Source organism: Oncorhynchus masou, chromosome 29, assembly GCF_036934945.1.
Source record: "Oncorhynchus masou masou isolate Uvic2021 chromosome 29, UVic_Omas_1.1, whole genome shotgun sequence".
NCBI lineage: Eukaryota > Metazoa > Chordata > Actinopteri > Salmoniformes > Salmonidae > Oncorhynchus > Oncorhynchus masou.
In genome coordinates this window covers 22,262,214-22,282,972 of record NC_088240.1, presented here as the reverse complement: position 1 = coordinate 22,282,972, position 20,759 = coordinate 22,262,214, and the positions used below count along the sequence as shown (strand labels likewise).

The 20,759-nt window shown below is 48.4% G+C and overlaps 2 protein-coding genes across 3 annotated transcripts in view; one reads left to right on the top strand and one right to left on the bottom strand.

Moving 5' to 3' along the window:
* The window catches only part of LOC135519197 (ephrin type-A receptor 3-like), a 169,026-nt gene that overhangs the window by 123,567 nt on the left and 24,700 nt on the right, over positions 1-20,759 (bottom strand). The window lies entirely within an intron of this gene.
* LOC135521201 (cell surface glycoprotein 1-like) lies at positions 6,965-13,401 on the top strand. Its single transcript, XM_064947130.1, has 6 exons — positions 6,965-6,970; positions 7,086-7,184; positions 7,765-7,790; positions 8,110-9,933; positions 10,054-10,108; positions 13,113-13,401. The coding sequence occupies exons 1-6, from the start codon at positions 6,965-6,967 to the stop codon at positions 13,398-13,400; spliced, it is 2,298 nt and encodes a 765-aa protein (XP_064803202.1). The 3' UTR covers position 13,401.

Below are 20,759 nucleotides of genomic sequence, written 5' to 3'. Positions count from 1 at the left end.
ACACACCTCCTGAAGATGAGATAACTTCCAGCCTGGACACTGCTGTAGAGCGGGCCATGTATATCGATACACTGTCAAACACACCTCCTGAAGATGAGATAACTTCCAGCCTGGACACTGCTGTAGAGCGGGCCATGTATATCGATACACTGTCAAACACACCTCCTGAAGATGAGATAACTTCCAGCCTGGACACTGCTGTAGAGCGGGCCATGTATATCGATACACTGTCAAACACACCTCCTGAAGATGAGATAACTTCCAGCCTGGACACTGCTGTAGAGCGGGCCATGTATATCGATACACTGTCAAACACACCTCCTGAAGATGAGATAACTTCCAGCCTGGACACTGCTGTAGAGCGGGCCATGTATATCGATACACTGTCAAACACACAGGCCATAGTAGTGGACACAAACTCGAATGTTTAATGTAAAGGTTAAGGTTAAAGTGTCCACGACTGGGATTGAACACACACCCTTCTGACCCAGAGTCATGGGATGACCCCCACTCACCATCCCCATCCACAAAACTCTAGCCCAGCGGTCACCAAGCAGTCCATCTCTTTCTGTAGAAACTACGATGAAGCCTTGCATTCTCATGTCTTTTTGTTGTTTCGTTCTGTTGTCGGTAGGTGCACTTCATTCAGCAGACCTGGTGCTGGGAAGACAAAGTGTTCCCATTTTGAACCATTTCATGTGTCTGAAGGTAGAACTCCACCTACCAGGCAGGGCCAGAGAGCAAATGAAGTGCACCTATAGGCCTACCACTGGCCAATCAGATAGCTCAGATTCAAATCAAATCAAAATCAAATCATGTATTTGTCACATGCGCCGAATACAACAGGTGTAGACTTTACAGTGAAATGCTGAATACAACAGGTGTAGACTTTACAGTGAAATGCTGAATACAACAGGTGTAGACTTTACAGTGAAATGCTGAATACAACAGGTGTAGACTTTACAGTGAAATGCTTACTTACAAGCCCTTAACCAACAGTGCAGTTCAAGAAGAACATATTTACCAAGTAGACTAAAATAAAAAGTAATAATAAAAGTAACACAATAAGAATAACGAGGACTCAGTGGTGGTCAGTGCCGTTTAAGATGAGGGAGGATGACTGTCATTTATATTCCATTCACCCACCAGCTCAAAGTAACATTGATAGGTTGAGGCTACTACGTGAGGTTTTTACAACCTAGCCTATGAATGAACGTTTACAACGTTGAGAGAATTTTGAGTAATCAAGGTAACATTTGAACATCTTGGCCATGTTCTGTTATAATCTCCACCCGGCACAGCCAGAAGAGGACTGGCCACCCCACATAGCCTGGTTCCTCTCTAGGTTTCTTCCTAGGTTTTGGCCTTTCTAGGGAGTTGTTCCGAGCCACCGTGCTTCTACACATGCATTGCTTGCTGTTTGGGGTTTTAGGCTGGGTTTCTGTACAGCACTTTGAGATATCAGCTGATGTACGAAGGGCTATATAAATCAATTGGATTTGATTTGATTTGAACAGACAGTGCCACATTTAATACTGCCTGCCTTGCACTCTCTTGCCTGCATCTAGCTGATCTAGTGTGTAATCATCAGTCCAACATTTGCAAACAAGAGTTTCTATTGGACAAATGCAGGTATGTTGATTCCAGTTTTGTTTCGTTTGCTTCCATTTAAGAAATGTTTTTCAACAAAATTGGCTGATCACACTCAAACACAGTTCACTTTCATAACAGCCACATACAAACAGCTCGTACTGTATATATATATATTTCCTTCTCGCATCTATCTATGCGCTCTTCTCCTCTCACCTTTTCTCCTCTGCTTGTGGACTTCAGTGCACAACACACCTTCCCAAGCCAAACATTTATATCATGACCGCTAACCGCGACACACAGCCTACATCATTGTCACCTCATAGTCAACATAGCTACTAGAACTAACGCATTACTAAACCCGCTACAATCATGCTGTACAACGTACATTAAGCAACAAGAAGTTTAGCAGTTACACCGGTGGGCCCCAGTGGCAATACATTTATAAAACAAAAGATTACCTTGACGTGGAAGAGTTTGAATGTTGGATAGCCATAGCCAGCTAGCTAACATAGCATCCCTTTCTGTTTGAGCCTGGTGTTTGAGTAGGCTAAACTAGCTAGCTGCTTTAGACTCCAGCTAAGTGAAAGTGAAAAAAAACTATACTACGAAATATAGCTAGCTCTCTCTTGCTTCTCCTTAATTTTGGAATAAATGTATTTGTTCAAAACTGTTGAACTATTGTGTTTCTCTCACTTTGAGTAAACTGCTCACCACCTTTTATGCACTGCAGTGCTAGATTAATTCTCTGATCCTTTGTCAGTTCTTGCTGCAAGAGCTCTGATAGGTTGGAGGACGTCCTCCAGAAATTGTCATAATTACATAATCAAGTCTATGGAAGGGGGTGAGAACCATGAGCCTCTTAGGTTTTGTTAATGTACCCAGATGAGGACAGAGGACAGAAGCTAACTGTCCTCCGGCTACACCATGGCGCTCCCCTACAGAGTACTGTTGAGGCTACTGTAGACCTTCATTGCAAAACAGTGTGTTTTAAGAAATTATTTGGTGACATGTGAATATATTTAGTGCAGTTTTATCTAAAAAGGATAACTTTAACGTTTCAACTTTTGTTTTATTCACTGATGAGGATGGTCCTCCCCTTCCTCCTCCGAGGAGCCTTCACTGCTCAGATTACTGTCTGCAAAGTGTCCTTGAGCCATAGGCTGTAAAAAGAACCCTCAAACGCACAGAAAAGTTGATACTGTGAGATTTCAAAAATTGTAAAACCATGACTAAAAAGAGATTTAATGAATACAGCAAAGAGCTGTAAGATCAGGTTGAAGTTGTTATTCAGTACTGTCAACACTTTGTTCAACACCTTTATTAGCCATAAAAGGTGCATTCTCCCTACTTCCACCCACACTAAAACCAGCAATGCAGCTGCAATGAATGAGTAAAGCAGAGTGTTTCGATAAGCTTGCGTTGTTATTATTAGCGGCTTGGGTCTTTTTTTATATCAAGGAATATTTCACTTTCTCTGGTTGTAGGAGTAACAACAGGAATTGGTGCATGAGGCAGAAATAATGCGGTGCAACGAGTTTCGCCATCAGCTGGAAGACTATGTCCCCTTTTCTCAGAGGAGGGAGAGCAGAGGGATGGTGAGTCGGGTGAGAGCCAGCCTCACCTGCTCTTTCCCTCCCCTCAGACTGACAATCAGTCCAGTACATTTTTTAAAACAAATTATTATGCTCACTCAGCGCTGCCTCACATGTTATACAACAAATGATCTACTACCAGTGTGATGATATTCCTACAATGATCTACAAATATAATTTCAAAGTGGTCTGAGAAGAACAACACTGGCAGGGCAATTCAAGAATAGCCGATATACAGTGATAATGTATTGGGCCTATAACCTACTGCACAAACCTCATTGCTACAGAACTGTTTTTAATAGGTTAATGTTGCATAGGCTTATGACTATGTGATGTTTAAAAAAACATCTGAGCAGTTAGATCTCGGCTTGCTTTTGGACTCAGAAAGTGATCTTGACTCAGAAAAGGTTGGCGAATATTGTTCTAGCAAAATGCAAGCCCACTTGATGGTAATAGCGCTCACTGTTGTCCCTAGTGGCCGGTTTTGAAGGCAATTCCCGACATCAGAACACGGGTAGATGTCCAATTTCGACGTCAATCTTGAACTATCTCCCTGGTGTGTGTGTGTGTGTGTGTGTGTGTGTGTGTGTGTGTGTGTGTGTGTGTGTGTGTGTGTGTGTGTGTGTGTGTGTGTGTGTGTGTGTGTGTGTGTGTGCGTGTGTGTGCGTGTGTGTGTGTGTGTGTGTGTGCGTGCGCGTGTGTGTGTGCCCTAGCTGAGGCTGTTGTTCTAGCTGACCTATTTCTGCCCAGTCTGTGTGTGTGTGCCGTTCCCCTCCCCGGTGCTGTGTTACCGTTCTCCCCCTGTCAATCAGACAGTAGCATGGTAAGTACATACAGATGATAGTTAGCAGGCTGTAACCTTTTAGGTCCTATTTAAATGTAAATCAATGGATGAATTGGAGCTTCCTCGTTAAGACTGCAGAGTCATCAACACCACCTACACCAATTACCCTGTCAACGAGCTGTCACCATAACAACGCAATATGACATGAGACAAGAACACACACACACACACACATACCACGATAGCTACACACACCAGTACACACAAGAGGAGCAACAGTGCGGCAGGAATGAAAAGGTGAAGCAATTCATTTGAAAGGAGGATTGAAGTAGGGAAGAGAGGATCTGTTAGACCAGGGAGTGGCCTACACTTCTCTCCCCTTGACAAACGCCTTCCACCCTGGACTTGGTGAAAATGCATCTGGGGGTGGAAGAATTCCTCTTGGACATTCCTCCCTGGCATTTAGTTCTCCATTTCTGCCCCCTCACCCTCAGTTGTGTGTCGTATGGACCCATCTCACATACAGTGTCCGCTGTTAAAGGTCAGTGCTCATCTGTGCATCATCTCAACCTTTAAAGGTTGGCCTCCTATGCCCCTCTATAACTGCCAGACACTTCACAGACAAGAGAGAGAGAGAGAGAGAGGGAGAGAGAGAGAGACAGAGAGAGAGAGAGAGACAGAGAGAGACAGCGAGGGACAGAGAGAGAGAGAGAGAGAGAGCGAGAGAGAGAGAGAGAGAGAGAGAGAGAGACAGAGAGACAGAGAGAGAGAGAGAGAGAGAGCGAGAGAGAGAGAGAGAGAGAGAGAGAGAGAGAGAGAGAGAGAGAGGGAGAGAGAGAGAGAGAGAGAGAGAGAGAGAGAGAGAGAGAGAGAGAGAGAGAGAGAGAGAGAGAGAGAGAGAGAGAGAGAGAGAGAGAGAGAGAGAAGAGAGAGAGAGAGAGAGAGAGAGAGAGAAGAGAGAGAGAAGAGAGAGAGAGAGAGAGAGAGAGAGAGAGAGAGAGAGAGAGAGAGAGAGAGAGAGAGAGAGAGAGAGACAGAGAGAGAGAGAGAGAGAGAGAGAGTAATAGAAAGATACCCACACAGAAAGACAACAGATGGAGAGACATTGTGTATGACTGTGTAAGAGAGAAGGTATAGATCTCAGGGTCAATCGTGGGGTGATAGTCACAAAGGCAGAGCTGCTGTATAGAGCCATGTCACAACTTTTTGCTCTAGGTCCAGGAGAGATGGAGAGATAGAAGGAAGGAAGAAGGGGAGGACTGAATAGAGAGGGACGTGAAACAGCTTAATTCTGAAGAGGATCTACCAAGAAATAGATCTAAAATAACCACTAAATCTCTACTTAGAAGACCTTTAGTCCAGGGTTATGTTAATTACCTCTAGTCCAGGGTTATGTTCATTACCTCTAGTCCAGGGTTATGTTCATTACCTCTAGTCCAGGGTTATGTTAATTACCTCTCGTCCAGGGTTATGTTAATTACCTCTAGTCCAGGGTTATGTTAATTACCTCTAGTCCAGGGTTATGTTAATTACCTCTAGTCCAGGGTTATGTTAATTACCTCTAGTCCAGGGTTATGTTCATTAGGTGACGATACCTGAGGTTATCCAGAACATTCCATTTTATTTTCAGTTTCAAAGCTTTGTCTCTCATTTATTCTTACTGAACACAGTCATGTTGTTTCTGACTCAGAGAGAGAGAGTGTGGTTCTTGTCTCTCCTCCACCATCCCTCCATCCCTTTTCCCCCAGATCTCTCCTCCTTCATCCCTTTTCCCCCAGATCTCTCCTCCTTCATCCCTCTTCCCCAGATCTCTCCACCTTCATCCCTTTTCCCCCAGATCTCTCCTCCTTCATCCCCTTTCCCCCAGATCTCTCCTCCTTCATCCCTTTTCCCCCAGATCTCTCCTCCTTCATCCCCTTTCCCCCAGATCTCTCCTCCTTCATCCCTTTTCCCCCAGATCTCTCCTCCTTCATCCCCTCTTCCCCAGATCTCTCCACCTCCACCCCCTCTTCCCCAGATCTCTCCACCTCCACCCCCTCTTCCCCAGATCTCTCCACCTCCACACCCTCTTCCCCAGATCTCTCCACCTCCATCCCCTCTTCCCCAGATCTCTCCACCTCCATCCCCTCTTCCCCAGATCTCTCCACCTCCACCCCCTCTTCCCCAGATCTCTCCACCTCCACCCCCTCTTCCCCAGATCTCTCCACCTCCATCCCCTCTTCCCCAGATCTCTCCACCTCCACCCCCTCTTCCCCAGATCTCTCCACCTCCACCCCCTCTTCCCCAGATCTCTCCACCTCCACCCCTCTTCCCCAGATCTCTCCACCTCCACCCCCTCTTCCCCAGATCTCTCCACCTCCATCCCGTCTTCCCCAGATCTCTCCACCTCCATCCCGTCTTCCCCAGATCTCTCCACCTCCACCCCCTCTTCCCCAGATCTCTCCACCTCCACCCCCTCTTCCCCAGATCTCTCCACCTCCACCCCCTCTTCCCCAGATCTCTCCACCTCCATCCCGTCTTCCCCAGATCTCTCCACCTCCACCCCCTCTTCCCCAGATCTCTCCACCTCCACCCCCTCTTCCCCAGATCTCTCCACCTCCATCCCGTCTTCCCCAGATCTCTCCACCTCCATCCCGTCTTCCCCAGATCTCTCCACCTCCATCCCGTCTTCCCCAGATCTCTCCACCTCCACCCCCTCTTCCCCCAGATCTCTCCACCTCCATCCCCTCTTCCCCAGATCTCTCCACCTCCACCCCCTCTTCCCCCAGATCTCTCCACCTCCATCCCCTCTTCCCCAGATCTCTCCTCCTTCATTCCTTTTTCCTCCAGTTGACCAGTCTCCACACATGGCTGGTCTGGGCATGCTCTGTTGTGTTTGGCATTCAGACTGGAGAGACGGCTAAAGGCCTGATCACTGAGGCTTGACCAGCTTTAATCAGCTGAGGACACGCACACCCCCACACCCTCACACACACACACTGCTCTCCCCAGAGTGATGCATGTACTGAGGAACTAACTGCATCCTTGGGTCGTACTTGTTTTCCGGCTGGTGGAGACAAAAGGAAAGGTCTCTCCTCTCGTTTATTCTGTGATCTGTCCCTTCCTCCACAATTCAGCGTGACGGTGACATTTTCCCCCGCCTGCTGATTGGACAGAGTGGGGTGTGTGACACCACCACACTGTCACACGGAGAGACGCGTCCTCTCACCATGGAGGTCATCATGTCTTTCTCTTTCTCCCTCTCTCCCATGGCTCCACCTCACTGCCTACGTTCTTTTCACACACAGATCCCAGTGGAGCGTTACCTACAGACCTCATTTAAAGATTTAGGAGACAAACAATACAACCAGCACAGTTCTCACAGCAAGGACAAGGACACACACGCACATATCTCAAACTGCAGTGAGTTGGAAGTGGGGTTTGACATTGCCAGCTGAGGGATACAGTACTGTAGAATGTTACTTCTGCTCTCAGCTCTCCATCTGTAACCCTGCTGCATATTCTGATTAATGGTTGTTGAAGTGCCAACCTAAAACAGACATCGCTAAGCAATATTTCCTGCTGGTTGCTTACCTCAACATTTCTCTATAAACCAGACATCCACGTTCCAGAAATGCAGGCCTCACAGGGGCAATACAGGCAGAGGAGGATTCACAAGCCCTGCAGCCTCACTGGACTACTAATTAATAACAGTCCTGTCAGAAATCACACAGCAGACAATCAGAGCTACAGAGGCCTCCCTTGTCTCCCCCTTACCTCCCCCTGTCTCCCACGTACCTCCCCTATGTTTATCAGATAGAGCCGGTCTCCCCCTGTTCTGGGTGAGTGTGAGGTTGTGTCCTGCTGTCACAGCTACTACACTCTCATCCATCTCTGTCACCCCCCCTCTACCATGCGCCCCACCCAGGACTGGGGGTCCCCCCAAACAAACACCCCTACATTTCTATCTCAAACCCCTCCATCTATCTCCTTCTACCCTCTACACACCCCATCCAGCCTTCTCCTTCTCCTTCTCCCCCCTCCATCAACCCTCTACTGTGTTGGGGCTGCATTCCTTGCCTGTAGTTAGCAGCTTTGAAGTCAGCAGCACCAGAGCTGCAGAGCCTGCTGTAGAGAAGTAGAGCTTGGCCCACTTTCTAGAACCAAACCCAGCCCCAAGCAAAGCCCCAATCCCAGTCCCAAGCCCAGCCCCAAGCCCAGCACCAAGCCAAGCCCCAATCCCAGCCCCAATCCCAGAACCAAGTCCATCCCCAAGCCCAGCCCCAAGCCCAGCAACAAGCCCAGCACCAAGCCCAGCACAAAGCCAAGCCCCAATCCCAGCCCCAAGCCCAGCCCCAATCCCAGCACCAAGCCCAGCACCAAGCCCAGCACCGAGTCCAGCCCCAAGCCCAGCCCCAAGCCCAGCAACAAGCCCAGCACCAAGCCCAGCACCAAGCCCAGCACCAAGCCAAGCCCTAATCCCAGCCCCAAGCCCAGCCCCAATCCCAGCACCAAGCCCAGCCCCAAGCCCAGCACCAAGCCCAGCCCCAAGCCCAGCAACAAGCCCAGCACCAAGCCTAGCACCAAGCCAAGCCCCAATCCCAGCCACAAGCCCAGCCCCAAGCCCAGCACCAAGCCCAGCCCCAAGCCCAGCACCAAGCCCAGCACCAAGCCCAGCCCCAAGCCCAGCCCCAAGCCCAGCACCAAGCCCAGCACCAAGCCCAGCACCAAACCAAGCCCTAGTCCCAGCCCCAAGCCCAGCCCCAATCCCAGCACCAAGACCAGCCCCAAGCCCAGCACCGAGCCCAGCCCCAAGCCCAGCAACAAGCCCAGCACCAAGCCCAGCACCAAGCCAAGCCCCAATCCCAGCCCCAAGCCCAGCCCCAAGCCCAGCACCAAGCCCAGCCCCAAGCCCAGCAACAAGCCCAGCCCCAAGCCCAGCAACAAGCCCAGCACCAAGCCTAGCACCAAGCCAAGCCCCAATCCCAGCCACAAGCCCAGCCCCAAGCCCAGCACCAAGCCCAGCCCCAAGCCCAGCACGAAGCCCAGCACCAAGCCCAGCCCCAAGCCCAGCCCCAAGCCCAGCACCAAGCCCAGCACCAAGCCCAGCACCAAACCAAGCCCTAGTCCCAGCCCCAAGCCCAGCCCCAATCCCAGCACCAAGCCCAGCCCCAAGCCCAGCAACAAGCCCAGCCCCAAGCCCAGCAACAAGCCCAGCCCCAAGCCCAGCACCAAGCCCAGCACCAAACCCACCCCTAAGCCCAGCACCAAGCCCACCCCTAAGCCCAGCACCAAGCCCACCCCTAAACCCAGCACCAAGCCCAGCACCAAGCCCACCCGTAAGCCCAGCACCAAGCCCAGCACCAAGCCCACCCCTAAGCCCAGCACCAAGCCCACCCCTAAGCCCAGCACCAAGCCCAGCCCCAAGCCCAGCACCAAGCCCAGCACCAAACCCACCCCTAAGCCCAGCACCAAGCCCACCCCTAAGCCCAGCACCAAGCCCACCCCTAAACCCAGCACCAAGCCCAGCACCAAGCCCACCCGTAAGCCCAGCACCAAGCCCAGCACCAAGCCCACCCCTAAGCCCAGCACCAAGCCCACCCCTAAGCCCAGCACCAAGCCCAGCACCAAGTCCAGCACCAAGCCCACCCCTAAGCCCAGCACCAAGCCCAGCACCAAGCCCACCCCTAAGCCCAGCACCAAGCCCAGCACCAAGCCCAGCACCAAGCCCACCCCTAAGCCAAGCACCAAGCCCAGCACCAAGCCCAGCACCAAGCCCACCCCTAAGCCCAGCACCAAGCCCAGCACCAAGCCCACCCCTAAGCCCAGCACCAAGCCCAGCACCAAGCCCACCCCTAAGCCCAGCACCAAGCCCACCCCTAAGCCCAGCACCAAGCCCAGCACCAAGCCCACCCCTAAGCCCAGCACCAAGCCCAGCACCAAGCCTAGTCAGCCTCCTTTGGAAGATCACCTGATAAAAGATCAGTTATAAAGCTAACAGGCTTTGGTGAAGTGAATAGACGCTCCTGTGGTTTACGGGGCCCATGCACTTCACCAAAGCCTGTTAGCTTTATAACTGATCTTTTATCAGGTGATCTTCCAAAGGAGGCTGACTAGGCTTGGTGCTGGGCTTGGTGCTGGGCTTAGGGGTGGGCTTGGTGCTGGGCTTGGTGCTGGGCTTAGGGGTAGCCTAGAGCGATTTTCTAGGTTAGCCAGCCAGCTATTGTCGTTCTTTTAAGTAACGGAACGCAATCAACCTTGCTAGCTAGCCAGCTAGCCCCCGAATAGCAGCACTGTAGAAACTATTACACTCGACGGAACGACTTGATTAGTGTAGTGTCAACATCGCAGCCACTACCAGCTAGCCTACTCCAGCAGTACTGTTTCATTTCAATCATTTTAGTCAATAAGATTCTTGCTACGTAAGCTTAACTTTCTGAACATTCGAGACGTGTAGTCCACTTGTCATTCCAATCTCCTTTGCATTAGCGTAGCCTCTTCTGTACCCTGTTAACTATGTGTCTATCTATCCCTGTTCTCTCCTCTCTGCACAGACCATACAAACGCTCCACACCGCGTGGCCGCGGCCACCCTAATCTGGTGGTCCCAGCGCGCACGACCCACGTGGAGTTCCTGGTCTCCGGTAGCCTCTGGAACTGCCGATCTGCGGCCAACAAGGCAGAGTTCATCTCAGCCTATGCCTCCCTCCAGTCCCTCGACTTCCTGGCACTGACGGAAACATGGATCACCACAGATAACACTGCTACTCCTACTGCTCTCTCTTCGTCCGCCCACGTGTTCTCGCACACCCCGAGAGCTTCTGGTCAGCGGGGTGGTGGCACCGGGATCCTCATCTCTCCCAAGTGGTCATTCTCTCTCTCCCCCTTACCCATCTATCTATCGCCTCCTTTGAATTCCATGCTGTCACAGTTACCAGCCCTTTCAAGCTTAACATTCTTATCATTTATCGCCCTCCAGGTTCCCTCGGAGAGTTCATCAATGAGCTTGATGCCTTGATAAGCTCCTTTCCTGAGGACGGCTCACCTCTCACAGTCCTGGGCGACTTTAACCTCCCCACGTCTACCTTTGACTCATTCCTCTCTGCCTCCTTCTTTCCACTCCTCTCCTCTTTTGACCTCACCCTCTCACCTTCCCCCCTACTCACAAGGCAGGCAATACGCTCGACCTCATCTTTACTAGATGCTGTTCTTCCACTAACCTCACTGCAACTCCCCTCCAAGTCTCCGACCACTACCTTGTATCCTTTTCCCTCTCGCTCTCATCCAACACTTCCCACACTGCCCCTACTCGGATGGTATCGCGCCGTCCCAACCTTCGCTCTCTCTCCCCCGCTACTCTTTCCTCTTCCATCCTTTCATCTCTTCCCTCTGCTCATACCTTCTCCAACCTTTCTCCTGACTCTGCCTCCTCAACCCTCCTCTCTTCCCTTTCTGCATCCTTTGACTCTCTATGTCCCCTATCCTCCAGGCCGGCTCGGTCCTCCCCTCCCGCTCCGTGGCTCGATGACTCATTGCGAGCTCACAGAACAGAGCTCCGGGCAGCCGAGCGGAAATGGAGGAAAACTCGCCTCCCTGCGGACCTGGCATCCTTTCACTCCCTCCTCTCTACATTTTCCTCCTCTGTCTCTGCTGCTAAAGCCACTTTCTACCACTCTAAATTCCAAGCATCTGCCTCTAACCCTAGGAAGCTCTTTGCCACCTTCTCCTCCCTTCTGAATCCTCCTCCCCCTCCCCCCCTCCTCCCTCTCTGCAGATGACTTCGTCAACCATTTTGAAAAGAAGGTCGACGACATCCGATCCTCGTTTGCTAAGTCAAACGACACCGCTGGTTCTGCTCACACTGCCCTACCCTGTGCTCTGACCTCTTTCTCCCCTCTCTCTCCAGATGAAATCTCGCTTCTTGTGACGGCCGGCCGCCCAACAACCTGCCCGCTCGACCCTATCCCCTCCTCTCTCCTCCAGACCATTTCCGGGGACCTTCTCCCTTACCTCACCTCGCTCATCAACTCATCCCTGACCGCTGGCTACGTCCCTTCCGTCTTCAAGAGAGCGAGAGTTGCACCCCTTCTGAAGAAACCTACACTCGATCCCTCCGATGTCAACAACTACAGACCAGTATCCCTTCTTTCTTTTCTCTCCAAAACTCTTGAACGTGCCGTCCTTGGCCAGCTCTCCCTCTATCTCTCTCAGAATGACCTTCTTGATCCAAATCAGTCAGGTTTCAAGACTAGTCATTCAACTGAGACTGCTCTTCTCTGCATCACGGAGGCGCTCCGCACTGCTAAAGCTAACTCTCTCTCCTCTGCTCTCATCCTTCTAGACCTATCGGCTGCCTTCGATACTGTGAACCATCAGATCCTCCTCTCCACCCTCTCCGAGTTGGGCATCTCCGGCGCGGCCCACGCTTGGATTGCGTCCTACCTGACAGGTCGCTCCTACCAGGTGGCGTGGCGAGAATCTGTTTCCTCGCCACGCGCTCTCACCACTGGTGTCCCCCAGGGCTCTGTTCTAGGCCCTCTCCTATTCTCGCTATACACCAAGTCACTTGGCTCTGTCATAACCTCACATGGTCTCTCCTATCATTGCTATGCAGACGACACACAATTAATCTTCTCCTTTCCCCCTTCTGATGACCAGGTGGCGAATCGCATCTCTGCATGTCTGGCAGACATATCAGTGTGGATGACGGATCACCACCTCAAGCTGAACCTCGGCAAGACGGAGCTGCTCTTCCTCCCGGGGAAGGACTGCCCGTTCCATGATCTCGCCATCACGGTTGACAACTCCATTGTGTCCTCCTCCCAGAGCGCTAAGAACCTTGGCGTGATCCTGGACAACACCCTGTCGTTCTCAACCAACATCATGGCGGTGGCCCGTTCCTGTAGGTTCATGCTCTACAACATCCGCAGAGTACGACCCTGCCTCACACAGGAAGCGGCGCAGGTCCTAATCCAGGCACTTGTCATCTCCCGTCTGGATTACTGCAACTCGCTGTTGGCTGGGCTCCCTGCCTGTGCCATTAAACCCCTACAACTCATCCAGAACGCCGCAGCCCGTCTGGTGTTCAACCTTCCCAAGTTCTCTCACGTCACCCCGCTCCTCCGCTCTCTCCACTGGCTTCCAGTTGAAGCTCGCATCCGCTACAAGACCATGGTGCTTGCCTACGGAGCTGTGAGGGGAACGGCACCGCAGTACCTCCAGGCTCTGATCAGGCCCTACACCCAAGCAAGGGCACTGCGTTCATCCACCTCTGGCCTGCTCGCCTCCCTACCATTGAGGAAGTACAGTTCCCGCTCAGCCCAGTCAAAACTGTTCGCTGGTCTGGCCCCCCAATGGTGGAACAAACTCCCTCACGACGCCAGGACAGCGGAGTCAATCACCACCTTCCGGAGACACCTGAAACCCCACCTCTTCAAGGAATACCTAGGATAGGATAAGTAATCCTTCTCACCACCCCCCCTTAATGACTTAGATGCACTATTGTAAAGTGGCTGTTCCACTGGATGTCAGAAGGTGAATTCACCAATTTGTAAGTCGCTCTGGATAAGAGCGTCTGCTAAATGACTTAAATGTAAAATGTAAATCTGGAGACAGACAGCACTGGGGCAGGGGGCCAGGGGCCCTCACACACATGCTGATGTGGTTTGGAGACGATTGTTCTGTTTTCTCTTCCCAGTGGCGTATTCCTGGGTTAGACTGGTTGAATGGAGTCTTTAATAAAATCTCTATGTTTTGGATCTGAACTTTGTGTTATGTACTGTAGACAGCTTCTCTCTCCCTCTGGAGCCCCCCAGCCACTGCAGACTGGAGACAGTGTTGTTGCTGTGGGCTGCAAATGCTTTAATTAGTTTGCTTCAGTAGAATGGGGTTGAGAGCATTCTGAAAAGTCAAATATCTCTGGAGGGGTTTTTATATTCCTCTGTGCTTGTTGTTTATTTTCTGTGTTTTTGGCCCTCTTTCCATCTGCATTCCCCTCAAAAGTGCACACAGAGATACACACACACACACATACACACACACACACACGCACACACACACACACACACACACACACACACACACACACACACACACACACACACACACACACACACACACACACACACACACACACACACACACACACACACACACAGCAGAATACATTCAGATTTAGTCTACCGACAGGGATTTATCTGAACTCTGTCTCAACACAACAGTCAGAGTTCTACATACTTGATGGCTGGAGGATAGTTATCGATCCAACACAGATCACTATCAATCAGTCTCCTTTACTTATGCCATGGAGAGTTGTCCTGGGGCATCAGACATTGTAGGTTCAAGGTATCCTAACGGTACAGGGCTCAGAGTATACCTAAAGTTCTTAAGGAACTAGGGACTATAATGGCACCAGGCTCAGAGTATGTGAAAAGCCTTGCCTGCTAGCTGGTTGTGAGAGAGTATTTGACAGGAGACTTGAACTTGTGGAACCCTGAGCTGTAAAAAACTGCTGCTCTGATCCAGGCTCATGCTGGAGTAATCTAGGTATATTCTGTGTGATCAGGCCCATGACAGTAATCTAGGTATATTCTGTGTGATCAGGTCCATGCCAGTAATCTAGGAATATTCTGTGTGATCCGGCCAATGGCAGTAATCTAGGTATATTCTGTGTGATCCGGCCCATGCCAGTAATCTAGGTATATTCTGTGTGATCAGGCCCATGGCAGTAATCTAAGTATATTCTGTGTGGTCGGCCCATGGCAGTAATCTAGGTATATTCTGTGTGATCAGGACCATGGCAGCAATCTTAGTATATTCTCTGTGTGATCAGGCCCATGGCAGTAATCGAGGTATATTCGGTGTGATCAGGCCCATGGCAGTAATCTAGGTATATTCTGTGTGATCAGGCCCATGGCAGTAATCTAAGTATATTCTGTGTGGTCGGGCCCATGGCAGTAATCTAGGTATATTCTGTGTGATCAGGTCTATGCCAGTAATCTAGGTATATTCTGTGTGATCAGGCCCATGGCAGTAATCTAGGTATATGCTGTGTGATCAAGTCCATGGCAGTAATCTAGGTATATTCTGTGTGATCCGGCCCATGGCAGTAATCTAGGTATATTCTGTGTGATCAGGTCCATGCCAGTAATCTAGGTATATTCTGTGTGATCAGGCCCATGGCAGTAATCTAGGTATATTCTGTGTGATCGGGCCCATGGCAGTAATCTAGGTATATGCTGTGTGTTCAGGCCCATGGAAGTAATCTAAGTATATTCTCTGTGTGATCAGGTCCATGCCAGTAATCTAGGGATATTATATGTGTGATCAGGCCCAAGGTGGAGTAATCTAAGTATATTATCTGTGTGATTAGGCCCATGGTGCAGTAATCTAGGTCCATAGAAACAGTCAAACTGGGGTTTTACAACAGAAACAACCCTGGGTCAGGCACACACGTGGAGGAGAACCAGTATCCTCGTTACTGGCATGCAGTAACTGACATGCACGCTCACACTGCACACACCACACAAGCACATGTACATGGTGAGTCACAGGCTTTCTGATAGCTTCCATGTGGGAGCTGAGCTGACCTCGCTTTAGGAACAATATAATTCCAGGATGAAAGGGATTTGGTGAACATGGGAATGGCGGAAGTCCCATGGGGTAAGCCTTGTGTCTGTGTGTTATTGTAGGTGAAAGGGATATTTGCCCTGGCTTAGGTGTCAAACCATAACCAGTCCAGGTTATATAGGCCAACAAATCCCAAGGACAACCACCCACTATGCTCCTGACTAGAAAAGCCTTAGTGAAAAGTTACGTTGGCTAAGGAGACCCTGCGAGACTAAACTAAAGGATCCTCAGAATTATAACTGCCTCCAATGGCAAAATCCTCTCTCCAGCTCTGGGCTCTGTGTTGGCTGGCATTTACCCAGTCTGTCAGGCCCAGAAGCAGCAGAGGTTAGACGCATACGCACTTACACAAGAAAAGAGGGTTAGGGGGAGATGGACCCAGCACTAAACCAGGGTGACAGAGGAGGTTGGAGGCGCTAGCAAGAACCACAACACACACTCTACTGCAAGCACAAACTGAACCACAACACACACTCTACTGCAAGCACAAACTGAACCACAACACACACTCTACTGCAAGCACAAACTGAACCACAACACACACTCTACTGCAAACACAAACTGAAAAACAACACACACTCTACTGCAAGCACAAACTGAACCACAACACACACTCTACTGCAAGCACAAACTGAACCACAACACACACTCTACTGCAAGCACAAACTGAATCACAACACACACTCTAGTGCAAGCACAAACTGAACCACAACACTCACTCTACTGCAAGCACAAATTGAACCACAACACACACTCTACTGCAAGCACAAACTGAACCACAACACACACTCTAGTGCAAGCACAAACTGAACCACAACACACACTCTACTGCAAGCACAAATTGAACCACAACACACACTCTAGTGCAAGCACAAACTGAACCACAGCACACAATCTACTGCAAGCACAAACTGAACCACAACACACACTCTACTGCAAACACAAACTGGGCTGAAGTTCAATCTAGAGAAACATTATCAATGGTGTTAACATGCGCATGCCTGTGCTTCTAGAGGTTCTGCCACTTATATAACCAGGACCAACAAACACAGTGAGCGAGGGAGTAGAGTAGGACGGTGTGTGTGCATGCTTGTTCTATCACTCCCCACCCTCTCGCTAATCGTTTTCCCCTCTGGTCTCTCTCTCTCTTACACAAAGAGAAAGACACACACACCAATTCAGGCACGCATGTTAGGCTATGATTCCATAGGACCATGAGCTATTGAGCCAGGCCTGCATCATTCTGACCGCTACAGACTATTTGGTGACTCCAGACTGCTTCAGTCCACTAAAGAAATGATGTCATCCAGAGTCACATTTATTTATTTTCAAGCACACAATATTTTACATACAGCGGGTTTCTTAAGGAACAAAGAATCTGCTTCGCGTTTTCATTTTTGCCATGGACAAAATATTGCGATACTGGTATCGTCACAGCCCTACTTTAGACCAATTCAGAAACCGCTTCAGTCCACCTCAGCGCTCCTCGATGAGGATGGAAGAAGCCCCAGTAGCTCTGTATCTGTGTGTGTATGTTTACCTATGTTTTCTCAGAGGCAATCAGTAACCCTTTGTATTTGAGTGGGTGTACCTCCAATGCAACACAAACATGTCAGAGCCTGTATCCTTCAAACTAAAGGCCACGTGTGTGAGTAAGGCCAGTGTGAGACTTCTTTGTATGCTCATGTGTGCATTAACTGTCTTTGTGTCCGCTGTGTTAGGCATGAACTCGACTGAGCTGGCATTCTGAGAGACCCAAACTGCTCAATGCACACTCACACACACAGACACACACACTAGTGCTGAACGATTAACCAACATTTGTATTTTTCGTTTTTTAAACAACTCTTTGACCAATGTCAGTTCAATTTTTTAAAGTCCATTTCAGTTTTTTTTCTTTCTGCTCAATGGGCAGTTTCTCTCGAGATAAATCAGATAAAGCCTGAACTGTGAGATATAGTAGGGAGCTGCATTTTCGAAACAAGCCAATATACTACATAGTTCAGTGCAGAAAGTGTGGTAATTTACTACTAATCCATTGCACGCGCCTACTTGTCCAGTCTGTGTGGAGGCTGTGTTCAAGAGCAGCAAAAGGACTGCAGGCGACTGCCGACTGACTAATCTACAAATCACCTTGCATTATAAATAACACTCATTATTTGTAGATCAGTCAGTCACAATTGACCCATGATACATCGTGGTTTTGATCCTAAAGAACACGGCCGAAGAGAGAACTTGCGATTGAGAGGGATAGAAAGCAGTTGCTTCAAGGTATCTCTACCTGAAAGTACACAATCTAAAAGATTGATAGTTGGAATTCAGAAGTCATAAAATATGCCTTATTATTTTGAAGAACTACTAAAATAGTGATTTTGTCAGACAGCATAGGCAACAGCACTATAAAGATGAGATGATGACTTGGAATGAAACAAAAACAAATGTAATATACGCAACTGAAATATTTTATTAAAGTAAATGAATGTGAATAAATGATGATTAATAAGTGATAAGCAATAATGGGCAGTCACTACTAGGGCTGTTACGGTGACCGTATTACCGCTGCACAGATGGTCACGAGTCATGAACGCAGTCAAATTCCACGTGACCATTTAGTCACGGTAATTAGGCTTCTCAAAGCTCTGATGCTGCTGCTGGTCATTAGTAGCCTACTAAACTAGCTAACTGCCTGGTACTCAGCACTCTATTTTCCCTCTAATCCCTGTGGCATCAATGCAAATGTAATGGAAAATCTAATCAAACACTTCATGAGAGCCCATGAGCTCATGTTGCGCAACATTTCTATAGGCTACTCAATTGCGTGAGAAAATGGCCTCTATTAAAAAGAGGAGGGTCCCATCAGTTTTCTATAGGCAGGGGAAGATCATTTTCACCATAAAAATACACCTTAGTAATAAAAAGATTACATGCACAATCGCATTTGTGGTAACTTTTGAGAATGGTGTTTTCCTGCTAATGGAAGATTCGTATTTATATCCTACTAACATGTGCACAGTGCTGCGCTTATAATGTGAAGAAAGCCTAATAGTTTATCAACATTTTAAGCTAAACGCTCTGCTCTGTTATGTCAGGCTCCTTGCTTAATAAAACAGTTTTTTTATGCTAGTGGTTGTATTAATTTGGGATCTATCGCATCCCACAACTGTCCCAGACAATGTTGGAATATTTTTTGTTGTTGTACAGAATATAATAGGTCAACTTTTGTACTATGGGGAATAGTAGATTGACATAGGCCAGTGTTGTTGCTGTTCGTTAGGTCTACTCATCTTTTTGGCTGACAAAAAGTAAATGTGGACAGTTTTTCCAATATCTTCAATACGCGCCTCGTAATTGGATAAGGACTTGTCCAGGTGTGTTCCCGATGTGTCTGTCTTCACTTGTAGTCTATGCAAAAGACACGATCATGTGACGGAGAGCCATGTGAGTGAGAGGTGCTTCGCACGCAGCCGGGAGAAGGGAATTATAATTACTAAATTCAGCCCAAGGGAACAACGCCCACTGGCCACAAAAGGCATGGATTTTTTTTTGGGGGGGGAGCATTACGGCCACACAAAGGGGATGCAGCCAGGAAATTTGAGGCATTATCAAGTACTTGTCAAATTGTGAAAGAGAGACTGATAAAGTGTGTACAGCCTGTGAAAAAAACAACAAAGAATGAGCTCATGCCTTTAATGCAACTTTTTTTAAACCATAATTTGATTTGCTTCATGTAGCCTTAGAATGTTTTAAAAATCAAAACATATAGCCCAACATTTGTATCACAACTAAAGTTACATAAATAACTAAATTAAGCATATACTTGTTAACTACTCAACACAGAATAGCTGCATGTGCACGCTCCCTCAAATCATCCTTTCTATTTTAATCAGATATGTTCAATTGTATTCTTCATATTATAAAATAATGCAACGGAATACCAAGCAAATCTTGTCTACTAAATGAACTAGCATAGTCCACAGCTATATATCATTCCCAGATCAGGACCTAACATGAGGACAACTCAGAGTATGCTATTCTGTTCTTCTGAAATAGACTACATTTTCTTCATATCATGTTTCTTTAGACCTGTCTAAAATAAATAATGGGTTTATTGTGATGGTGTAGGTTATATTACATGTATGTATTAGACTTTTAAAATGTAGATGTTCAAATGTCTGCATCAGTGGCTTGTAAGCTATGCGTGGAAGCCAGGAGATGCTAAATGTGTTTATGTTAATTAACGGTCAATTACCGTGAGGCCGGCAGTTATTTCCTTGACAATCACCAGCTGACAAAATGTCATGACCGCCACAGCCCTCGTCACTACCATCATGGGACTTTTATGAATTGTTTTATTCTGTATTATAGCATTCAACCCACATAATGCATAATGCATAGTGCATTTAATGGCCCCCCAAAAAATCGAAACAGAACCGACCTCAAAAAGAATCGCTCAGCACTAACACACACACACACACACACACAGTGTATGAGCAGTAATGAGCAGTCGTGCCGTTTGCCTCCACAGCTAAATCCGTCAACAAGCTGAGACCCCCACCCACCCCTTCCAAGTCTGAACTAAATATTACACAACACTGCATCATTAGCTATACTACTGCTCCAAAAACAACCATAGCCTAAAAAAAAGACCCAAAACATGTGCAAATATCTACACATCAAAAAGTGACACAGTTACAACTCCATAATGACCAGAGCCCATATTGACAAAGAGACCCAGTACTGGCCCGTCGTTGTGTTACAGATGATCAGGCTAATGAACATCAATGTTTAGTTGAAGGGACCAATCTGTCTGTCTACACTAGCCTAAACCACTTCCAAGGCCAATGTCTGCCTGGAGGGGGAATCAATGTGTACTTTAAGAGAAAGTAGAGTGCTCTATCTCACATAAACCAAGACAGGGCATTCACAGCTGCAGAAACAAGAGTTAACATCACATGAGCCGATAGATCAGCACCCAGATATCGCTCAGAACTGCCAACAGTGTGTGTGTGTGTGTGTGTGTGTGTGTGTGTGTGTGTGTGTGTGTGTGTGTGTGTGTGTGTGTGTGTGTGTGTGTGTGTGTTCGTGCCAGGCAGAATTAAAGTTACTCCTCAGCTTAACTGGCGGCTTGTTAAAATACCCCACCGCACTCTGGCTTTAATAAGATCTGCTAAGTAATCAAGGTTG